Source organism: Hemiscyllium ocellatum, chromosome 1 (assembly GCF_020745735.1).
Source record: "Hemiscyllium ocellatum isolate sHemOce1 chromosome 1, sHemOce1.pat.X.cur, whole genome shotgun sequence".
Lineage (NCBI taxonomy): Eukaryota > Metazoa > Chordata > Chondrichthyes > Orectolobiformes > Hemiscylliidae > Hemiscyllium > Hemiscyllium ocellatum.
The window spans coordinates 152,536,673-152,548,323 of NC_083401.1; the positions used below are offsets into that span (position 1 = coordinate 152,536,673).

The 11,651-nt window shown below is 39.1% G+C and overlaps 1 protein-coding gene across 1 annotated transcript in view; it reads left to right on the forward strand.

Annotated features, from left to right (window-relative positions):
* Positions 1-11,351, forward strand: part of LOC132818744 (annexin A10-like) — a 56,111-nt gene extending 44,760 nt beyond the window's left edge. The window contains exons 10-11 of the mRNA XM_060829836.1: positions 9,698-9,820; positions 11,283-11,351. Of these exons, the coding sequence (XP_060685819.1) occupies positions 9,698-9,820; positions 11,283-11,351 (192 nt within the window). The remainder of the gene's footprint in view (positions 1-9,697; positions 9,821-11,282) is intronic.
* Positions 11,352-11,651: the final 300 nt, after the last annotated feature.

An 11,651-nucleotide genomic window follows, 5' to 3' on the forward strand; every position in this document is an offset into this window, starting at 1 on the left:
ATGCTTGCCTTTATTGGTCAAAGCATCAAGTACAGGAGTTAGGTCGTCATTTTGCAGCTGTACAGGACATTGGTTAGGCTACATTTGGAATACTGCATGCAATTCTGGTCTTCTTGCTATAGGACAGATGTTGTGAAACTTGAAAGGGTTCAGAAAAGATTTGCAAGGATATTTTCCATCGGAGTCTGAGGAATGGCCTTATAGAGGCTTATAAAATCATGAGGGGCATGGATGGGATAAATACACAAATTTTTTTCTTGGGGCGGGTGAGTCCGGAACTACAGGGCAAAGGTTTAAGGTGAGATGGGAAGGATTAAAAGGGACCTAAATGGCAACTTTTTCACACAGGGAGATGCGTGTATGGAACAAGCTGCTAGCAAAGTTGTTGGAGGTGGGTACAATTACAATATTTAAAAGGCATCTGGATGAGTATATGAATAGGAAGGGTTTAACGGGATATGGACCAAATGCTGGCAAATGGGACTAGATTTATCTAAAATATCTGGTCAGCCTGGATGAGTTGGACCAAAAGGTCTGTTTCCATGCTAAACATCTCTATGACTCTACTTAGATAGAATGATTGATTTAAAAAATGTTTCTGCTGAGGATTTGTAACCAGAGGGCACTAGTTTAAAATAAGCTGTGAGGAAACTTTCATTATGCGATGAGATTTAGAATTAGAAATGCAGTAATTGTTGGTGGACACAGAATCAATAGTAGATTCAAGAGGGGATTCACTTAGTATTTGAAAGAGAAATTATTGCAGAGACATGGCGAAAGAACTGGGGAGTTAGGTAAAGGGGCAGTACAACGGGATCTAGGCATTCTTGTACATCAGTCAATGAAAGCAAGCGTGCAAGTACAGCAGGCAGTGAAGAAAGCTAATAGCATGCTGGCTTTCATAACAAGAGGAATTGAGTTTAGAAGCAAAGAGGTCTTTCCGCAGCTGTACAGGGCCCTTGTGAGACCGCACCTGGAATATTGTGCACAGCTTTGGTCTCCAAATTTGAGGAAAGACATTCTGGCTATTGAGTGAGTGCAGCATAGGTTCATGAGGTCAATTTCCGGAATGGGGGGACTATCTTACGCTGAAAGATTGGAGCAACTGGGCTTGTATATGCTTGAGTTTGGAAGGCTGAGAGGGGATCTGATTGAGACGTATAAGATTATTAAAGGATTGGACATTCTGGAGGCAGGAAGCATGTTTCCGCGATGGGTAAGTCCCGAACCAGAGGACACTGTTTAAAAATAAGGGGTAGGCCGCTTAGAACAGAGTTGAGGAGAAACTTCTTCACCCAGAGAGTGGTGGGTGTATGGAATGCTCTGCCCCAGAAGATTGTGGAGGACAAGTCTCTGGATACTTTCAAGAAAGAATTGGATAGAGCTCTTAAGGATACTGGAGTCAAGGGTTATGGGGAGAAGGCAGGAACAAGATACATAATCATAATGAATGGTGGTGCTGGCTCGAAGGGCAGAATGCCCTACTCCTGCACCTATTGTCTATTGAGTCAGCCGAACTGGAATATTATTTGAATGACCTGTTACAAACTGGATGTCCCTAAAGGGCACTTTTTCAACTGTTTCATTTGATAATTCTATTATAGATACTGATGACAGAACATGTTTGTACTAAATTAACAAACAAAGACAGGTTTGAAAATATCTGGAATGAGATTTGCAGAGTGTTTGAAGACCTTGGTGAAGACAAGACTACCAGGGCTGGATTTTGCATTGAGAGTATAAGTAAGGCTAATAGAGATCACCATTGTGATGGAGTAAATTAGACAACAATTTTGGAATAAACAGTAGACACGTATAAGTGAAAATTCAAAGGAGCTTTCCAAATTTACCAGGTTGCTCCGCAAGATGTGTTATAATATATTGGAATAGACTTGGGGTCCAAATATTCACTGTGATGGAAATGCTGGAAGAAGTCAGTAATCCTTAATTCACTTCAAAGTCAGCAGCTCTCATTTCAATAGAGATGGGTTTAGGAGCAATCTGAACTTAGTACAAGCACAGATCATGGAGGCAGCTGGCTGCTTAAATAAGCAGCTGCCTTATTCAAGCCTGATTTTGGAGTCCATGGAGTGTACAACCTGGAGTGTGGAAATTAGACCAAGTAAAAGCAGGTCTGTTCTCAGTGCAGTTCTTTTAGTTATCCACTGTGCAGCTCTAGAGAGCTGATACAGTGGATACCACTTTGAATCTGGTCCCAGGTCACCTTTGGAGGAAATGCTTATCCTTACATGTACATGAAAACCCTATGGGAGAGGAAAGGCATCCATTAGGATTATGAAATGTAGGCATGCTTGCACATTTGTTCATGGGACGTGGTTTTGCTGGCTATCCATAATTGTTTAGAAGAAAGTCGTGCTGAACTGCCTTCTTGATTCTTCAGCCCTAGGGTTTTAAGTTTCAACTTCCCATTCTCCCTCCCACTGGAAAGAAACAAGATGCCAAGAATTTCCAACATATAAGCTTGTTTTATGTTTTTTTTTGTTAGATTGCATTTATATTTTATTCACCCATTTCATATCAATTTCTTGGTTCTGTTTTGTTGTATTACATAATTCTCCTAAATCGCTGAATTTCTGCTATTTCTGGCAACTTTTGAAGCCTTTTTTCTTTTAATCTTTATAGAGTCCCGAGCTTTCTTTGTTAGCCATGGTTGATTGACCTTTTATTGAGTTTTTGTACCTTGGAGGACAGGCACATTTTGTGCATCCTGCTGTGGGCCTGCTACATTCCCCAGGAAGAATTCATCTTGCCCCCTCTTTGTCCTCTTCTGTAGATTGTTTTGGTCGATGCTTAATTTTCTGTGTTTCTACTGTAACTGTGAATAGTCTCTGTCCTGCCATTCACATGTCAATAAAACTGGCTGAGCTGAATTCCTTCCAGTTAGCGCCTCAAAGTCATTGCTCATATCCTTCCTCCTTGCGAACTTGCCATTGGGGAAGTTTGAGTGCTCATTGCTTCCATATACATGTAAGTCCTCTGATCTAAGATACAATTTTACATACTGTGGATGTATGCTTTTACAGGAAGTCTGGCTGGTTTCTTGCAGTGGGCTTTCCCCTGTGCTTTCTTTCTGGTTTTCTGTGGCTTTCCCTCTCCGCAGTCTGTCTAGCCATTGAACATCTGCAAAGGAGCTATGTCACACAGTTGTCAGATCATGGAGCACGGATCTGGCAGGTCTCAAGTAAGATAACCTTCCTTAACATTCCCTCTACAAATGCCATTACAAAAACATAGCTGCATTGTGATCAGGGCTGGGTACTGAATATTCAACGATATTTGACAATTAGGAAGGGCAGACAAGACAGAAGAAGGCGGTGATGCACTGATAATAAGATACAGGATATGTTCATTCATAAAGGAGGATCTCAGATCAGAACAACAATGCATGTAATCTATTTCAGTGAAACTAAGAAACAGCAAGGGGCAGCCGACATTGTTTGGAGTTATTTATAGGCCAGCAAATATTAGTGGTAGTGTGTTGCAAAAGAAATTAGTAATTACAATATGATAGAACTTCAGAATACATTTGAAAGTGGGGTAGTTCATTCTGAAGGAATGGTGTTAAATATGAAGAAGGGAAATTATGAAGGCATAACACAAGTTGTTGAGGTAGATTGGGAAAAATATAATAAAAGACATGACTGTACTTAGGCAATTTGACAGTTTTTTTAAAAAAGACATGGCTTATAGCAACTATACATTTCTTCAAACTGCAAAAACTCAAAAAAATCAGTCAACCATGAGAGACAAATACTGCATAAGGCTAAGACAAAAAGGCCTGTAGAATTGCCAGAAATAGAAGTAAGTCTGAGGATTGGAAGGATTATGTAATACAAGAAAAATGGACCAAGAAATTGATATGAAATGGTTGAATAAAGTATGAATGTAATCTCACAAAATACAAAAAACAGACTGTAAAAGCTTCTACAGGCATATAAAAAGGAAACCTTTGCCTTAAAAAAAATGTGGGTCCATTAGAGGCAAAATGAGGAATAGAGAAATAGCAAGAAGCTAAATGATTACTTTGTGTCCGTTTTACTGAAGAAAATAGCAGAAATCTCTCATAACTAGAGATCCAAGTGCTTTCGAGAGAATACAAAGGTGAAGATAATTACCATAATAAGAATGTCATTCTGGAGAAATTAATGAGACTGAATATTGATAAATTTCCAGGATCAGTGTTGCCTCTAAGCCACTCCAAGGTTCCAAGGTTGCTTGTACAGTCGTCAGTGTTGGCACGCTGACTGCAGAATTGACTTCTGTTTCACACTTCTGACACACAAAGACCTCAGAAGCCTATGCTGCTGAGAAGAAAATTGGAGGAAATCCACCCGCATGATGGTCTGCATTCTACAGTACTGAAGGAGGTGGCTTTAGAGATAGTTAATACACTGGTGATTATATTCCAAAATTATATTTTGGAATCATTCTTGAGGATTGGAATGTAGTAAACTTCACCCCACCACTTAAGAAGGAAGCAAGAGAGCAAACAGACAACTGCATACCTATTAGCCTTACATCAATAGTTGACAAAATTATGGAATCTATTATAATGAATGAGATAAATCAGATAATCACGTTGATAGTGATCTGACTGGCTATAGTCAGCATGGATTTGCATATGCTTTAGAAGCATGTTGGAATTTTCTTTGAAGATTAGTAAAATTGATAAAGCAGGCCTATAAAGTGATTTTTAGAATGTGTTTAATAAAGTGCCTCACAGGAGGCAGATTAGAATGATTAAAGCACATTTCATAGGTGGTAATGTACTGACATGGAGTAATGATTGGCTAATACTTCGAAAACAAAAATAAATAATATGTCATTTTCATGTTGGCAGGCTATGACTAGTGGGATACCACAGGGATCAGTACTTGGGCCCAGCAGTTCACAAAATATATCAATAATTTGGATGTGGGGACAAAAGTATTATTTCCAATTTTACAAATGATAGAAAGCTAAGCAGGAATGTGTGTTGTGAGCAAGATGTCAAGTGTCTTCAAGAGAATTTGGACAAGCTTATGACTGGGCAAGAATATGGCTGATGGAATATAACATGGAAAATATGAGGTTATTATGTTAGTAGGAGAAACAGAATGTGCAGAGAATTTCTTAAAAGGTTAGTAGTAACTAGGTCCCCTCATCAATAAGTCATTAAATGATATCCTGCAGATACAACAAACTATTAGGAAGGCCAATTATATATTAGTCTTTATTGCAAGAGGATTTGAGTACAAAGGTGGTGGTGCCTTGTTTCAATTGTATAAGAATTTGGTTAGACCACATCTGGTGTACGATGTGCAGGTTTGGTCTCAGAGACAATGTGATGCAGTTCACTAGATTTGTTCGCAGGTTGGTGGGATTGTCTTATGAAAAGACACAGAGAAAACTGGACCTGTGTTTAGGGTTTTATAGCATGAGAGTTGATTGCATTGCAACTTACAAAATACTCGATGGGATAAACAGGTGAGATGCAGGGAAGATATTTGTTTCCCTTTGTTGGTAAGTCTAGAAACAGGAGGCACAATTTTAAGGGGATGCCATTTAAGTCAAACATGAGGAGTAACAATTTTTATTCAAAAGGTTTGGAAGGTTTGAACCTTTTGAAAGTCTGATAGATTTCTGATTACCAAGGGCATACAAGAATATAGTGATTAGGTAGGTAAAAGATATTGAAGTGTTTGACTAGCTTAAATCATACTGAATGGTGAGGCTGAAGAGCCCATTCCTGTTCCTATGTTATATTTAGTAAAGCCGTTTCCCATTCACTTCTTAGCATATAGACTCATAGAGATGTACAGAATTGAAAAAGACCATTCGGTCCAACTTGTCCATGCCGACAAGATATCCCAACCCAATTTAGTCCCACCTGACACCACCCAGCCCTTCTCCCTCCAAACCCTTCCTATTCATATATCCATCCAGATGCCTTTTAAATGTTGCAATTGGTCTAGCCTTCACCACTTTCTCTCGCAGCTCGTTCCAGACATGGACCACCCTCTGCGTGAAAATGTTGCTCCTGAGGTCTCTTTTATATCTTTCCCCTCTCACCCTAAAGCAATGCCGTCTAGTTCTGGCTCACTCACCCCAGGGAAAGACTTTGTCTAATTATCCTATCCATGCCCCTCATTATTTTACAAACCTCTTTAAGGTCATCCCTCAGCCTCGGATGCTCCAGAGAAAACAGCCCTAGCCTATTCAACCTCTCCCTATAGCTCAAGCCCTTCAACCCTGGCAACATCCTTGTTAATATTTTCTGAACCCTTTCAAGTTTCACAACATCTTTCCTTAAGGAAGGTGATCAGAATTATATGCAATATTCCAACAGTGGCCTAACCAATGTCCTGTAAAGCAGCAACATGACCTCCCAACTCCTGTACTCAATACTCTGACCAATTAAGGAAAGGATTCCATATACCTTCTTTACTGTCCTATCTACCTGAGATTCCACTTTCAAGGAACTATGAACCTGCACTCCAAGGTCTCTTTGTTCAGCAACATTCCCATGACCATACCATTAACTGTATAAGTCCTGTTAAGATTTGCTTTCTCAAAATGCAGTACCTCACATTTATTTAAATTAAATTCCATCTGCCGCGTCTCAGCCCATTGGCCCATCTGATCAACATCCCATTGTAATTTGAGGTAATCTTCTTCACTGTCCACTACACCTCCAATTTTGGTGTCATCTGCAAACTTACTAACTATGCCTCTTATGCTCACATCCAAATCATTTATATAAATGATGAAAAGTAGTGGACCTAGTGCCACCCCACTGGTCACAGGCCTCCAGTCTGAAAAACAACCGTCCACCACCACCCTCTGTCTTCTACCTTTGAGCCAGTTCTGTATTCAAATGGCTAATTCTCCCTGTATTCCATGAGATTTAACCTTGCTAACCAGTCTTCCATGGGGAACTTTGTCGAATGCCTTACTGAAGTCCATATAGATCATGTCAACCACTCTGCCCTCATCATTCCTCTTTATTACTTTAGATTAGATTAGATTAGGTTCCCTATAATGTGGAAACAGGCACTTCAGCCCAACAAGTACATACTAACCCTCTGAAGAGTAACTCACCCAGAGCCATTTCCCTCTGACTAATGCATCTAACTCTATGGGCAATTTAGAATGGCCAATTCGCCTAGCCTGCACATCTTTGGATTTTGGGAGGAAACCAGAGCACCCAGAGGAAACCCACGCAGACACTGGGAGAATGCGCAAACTCCACACAGACAGTCGCCCAAGGCTGGAATCGAACCTGGGTCCCTGGCGCTGTGAGGCAGCAGTGCTAACCACTGAGCCACCATGCCGCCCTATCTTCAAAAACGTCAATCACGTTTGTGAGACATGATTTCCCATACACACAGCCATGTTGACTATCCCTAATCAGTTCTTGCTTTTCCAAATACATGTACATCCTATCCCTCAGGATTCCCTCCAACAACTTGCCCACCACCGACGTCAGGATCACTGGTCTATAGTTCCCGGGCTTGTCCTTATCACCTTTCTTAAACAGTGGCACCACATTAGCCAACCTCCAGGCTTCCAGCACCTCATCTGTGACTATCGATGATACAAATATCTCAGTAAGAGGCCCAGCAATCACTTCCCTAGCTTCCCACAGAGTTCTAGGGTACATCTGATCAGGTCTTGGGGATTTATATGGTGGCAATGGTGACAGAATCAGAGGCAAGATTACTATCTCCGCAATTATGTAAAAGGAGTGATAAGAAAATGATATGACGTTTTACATTTCTAGATTTTTATTTGCATTGTCCCAATCAGATGAGAACAAATCTGAAATTTACATAACTTTTTCAATTGCCGAATTTCAATCATATATGTAAATATCATAAAATGTATTAAAATGATTGTCCATCCACCTCAAGTGATGGATGATTTATTTTTAATTGTGGCATATACTTCAGAATTATGCAATGACAGCAGAATCTAATACAGGTACACAATCCTTTATCCAAAAATTCCAAAATCCGAATAGCTCTAAAATCTGAAGTTTGTTTGTGATGTTTCTTCTGCATAACAAGGTTGTTTGGCCATCAAGCAGGTGACCCAATTCCACACCCACTCGACACAGTACTGGCAGGTGTGAACTGTGTCTCAGCGTTCGTACTAGTCACATGTGGGTCTACTGTTCACTGTGAAAATGTCATTTATTCTGAAATCTGAAAAACAACTGACCTCAAGGATTTCAGAAAAAGGATTGTGTACCTGTACTAACAATGCCACATTAAGAAGGGAAGTCAGTCTATGGCAGAGTATTCTGTTTTTAGTGGTGGTGAGCCTGGAGAAGTTATGGAAGAATCAATCCATATTCTACAAAAGAAATTACCAGGAGACGCAGAAAATCCTTCACGAAATTAAACTTTAATCTTGCAAAATCAAAGCTGTGGGAGCCAACAAAATGTCTTCTTGACTCCCCACAATCCCCTTGTTCTCCTGCAATTTATACAATTATTCTTCCGCTCTCATCTGATAGCATTAGGTTGCCCTCTCATACTGGCTTGCTTTACCTTTCCAACCTATTCATCATCTGCCACACCGGTTCCCTCACATTACACCATCATCTTCAGCATTAGCTCATCTCCCAGTGATTTAACTAACCTATCACAATGCACTACCATTATCTGTTATGGGAGTCCTGTAGCATGTTCCTGGGCATACATTGCAACACTAAGTTAACTATATAACTGCCAGAATAACTTCTACAAAGACAGGAAGAGGAGGTAATTAGATGAGTTGGTTACATATCTGAAAATGACATAAAGTATACATAGGAGAAATGATAAGACACCTTCCAGTCTTGGCCAGAATTAAGTATTGCATAGCAAGGTCCATAGTCAACCTTCCCATACTACTAACAACTGAGATCTTTAAGTGGTCAGTTAAGGAGTCCATGTCCCCACTACTAGTATTAATCCTGTTACAACCTTGTGGATCCTGGTGACCTTCGAGTCTCTTGATCAAAGACAATCAGCGTCTGTCCAAAGGACTGGATATTGAAAGCCAACTTCTCCTTCTGATCCACATACCACCATTCCCCATGAACCCCACCCGATGAAATCCAACCACTAACCCCTGCCAGACCCAAGTACTTAACTGTGGCCTCTGTCCTCCATAATCATGGGGCCTTAGAGGTTCTCCTTCCAACAGCAGCCATGATCTCCTTGGGATTTTTTGAGCTCTGAACAGCAAGCAGCTCTCATTAGCAAGTTTTATGCCCTTTGGGTCTTGATTCCAGGGTCAAGCCCAATAGTGGTTTCACTTTCGTGATCGGTTTGTTGTACAGTACACCTTCCCACAAAGAGACATTGCAAGCTGCCAGCCCTACAGCTACCAGGTGAAACTCCCAATACCACAATCCCAAGATACTCCTGCTACATTCCAAAATTGAGATATCTTGGAGTGCTCCCAATAGCTTATGTGCTACCAGATGACAAGAAGTTTGCCTCGTGAATGCTGATGCCTGCTAAAAGCACAAATCATCCTGTATATTCTTTATGCCATTTTGAATACTACATTCCAAAATTCAGATTGACCATTTTCAAATAATTATACAGTTTTACTAAATATAAAGGCCAAAACAGTACCAGTCCTGTGATAAATGTTTTGCAGAAGTCCATAATATAACCCAGACTATCATCATTTTACTTAGGACTTCGGCTTTCACAACAAGACAGTTATAAGAATCTTGATTTCAAGAAGTGAACTGGATCTGATGAATATCAAAAGAAGTTACAAGGAGCAATATGGAAATTCTCTACACCATGATATCAGGGTATGGCATATTCATCTTTTATGTAATATCCATACATATTGGAACCAAGTAATTACCTAACGATCTGCCTGCTGTATTGTTAATCATGAATCTGGCAAATTAACCCTGTTAGAATTTGAGTAGTAATAATAGGCTACAAATAGAATCAGAATTTTTTCTATAAATCTTATTTTGAAATCACAATATTTTCTTTTGCATATCTCTAAATTGCTTTACATTAGGGCAAAAAAAAATCTTGTAGGTATCTTGTAGCTTAAAAGTACATCATAGTGAATGTTTTACTTTTGAGATACAGAACCTATTGTTATTTAGGCAACAATATCAACCCAACTTATCCATTGTATAGACCTACATGCAAGAGTGATAAGTAACCAAGATAAGCTTTGGATACTGTTCTTTAAGGAATTAATGTTTATATTAATTAATAGGAGGATAATCTTGGAATCTTTTGAGTCCATCAAATCAAGCAAAAATGGCCTCAGTTTAACATCTCCAGAGAAAGAAAACATCTCAGTCAGTGCAGCATTCCTTCAATACTGCACTGAAGTGTCAGTTTAGACAATGCATTGAAGTCAGTGGAGGACTGCTTAGACCCACGAACTTCTGATTCAGTCAGTTATCTCTGAGGCAAATCTGAAGTAGTGGATATATACATCACATTATGTGGGTCAGACCAAGAAGGTCCTGGCTGCTCAACAATCTGTACTGAAATGGATGATCTTACTCAGAAAATTCAGTAAAAATTAGGCTTAAACTTTCTCTCTAAAATCTAAAGGAACTCTCTTGTTCCTTTCAGCCTCACCAAGAAAAGGAAAGATTTATCTATCTGGAACTTCTCTGGCCCCAGGTTTTTTGTCAGCTAGGTTGATCCAGAAAAGAAACCCCAAGAATATCCTAATCAGGCCTCCAATTAAAACGATAGAGAAGGCCCCATGTGGTATTCTGAGGACCTGATGAACAATATTTTAAGGAGGTATCGGCTACTGAGAAGACCAGATTAAGATCAGAACCTCCATTAAAATTTGTGCAGGTAACAACCACAAGGCATCTACCTGCCTCCAACATAGTTTTCATCAGACAAACAAGGTTAAAGTCAGCAAGCACTGAACTAATTTCAATTTTACTAACAACTGGAAGGGTTGCTTTTTACAAAAAAGATGATTAATAAAAGCAAAACTTAATTTTACTTCTGATTTTATAGCCACATTCAACATATCAACTTAAATGATTTAAAATAAAGATACAAAGGTTAAAAGGAAATTTACAAAGGGTTTATGGGATAAATTGTTTCTGCTTGACTCTCATTACCTCCACATTTTGCAGATGCAAAAAAAAATTGAACCTTTAAAATGAGCTGCTGAAATTTACATGTTCACATATGTAAGAATTTACATATTAACATAACATAACTATAGTTTGCATATTTAAGATTTACAATGGGTTTTGATTTGATCTCTTGCAGCAATATGCATCAGGACACTATGAGGCAGCTCTTTCAGCAATTTGTACTGGTGATGCTGAAGATTATTAGATGAAGAAAGATTCATAACTCATTTTAAATCAACAGTGAAAGTTCTGAAATCACAAAACCCAAGCCCACTTCAATCTTCAATGGAGATTGAAGAGTCAAATTACTTTCTTAAAACATTGCAATCAACTGCACATTACTAATCAGTAATAATAGACATTCTTTTGTTGATCAATAGAGTATCTAGAAAGAGAAAAATACTCCAACGCATTTTAATACTGTATCTTAAGTTTTTAATTGCACAGTTAAGTAAATGAATAATTCTCATAGAGCAAAATAGGATCAGCAGAAACATTTCAACAT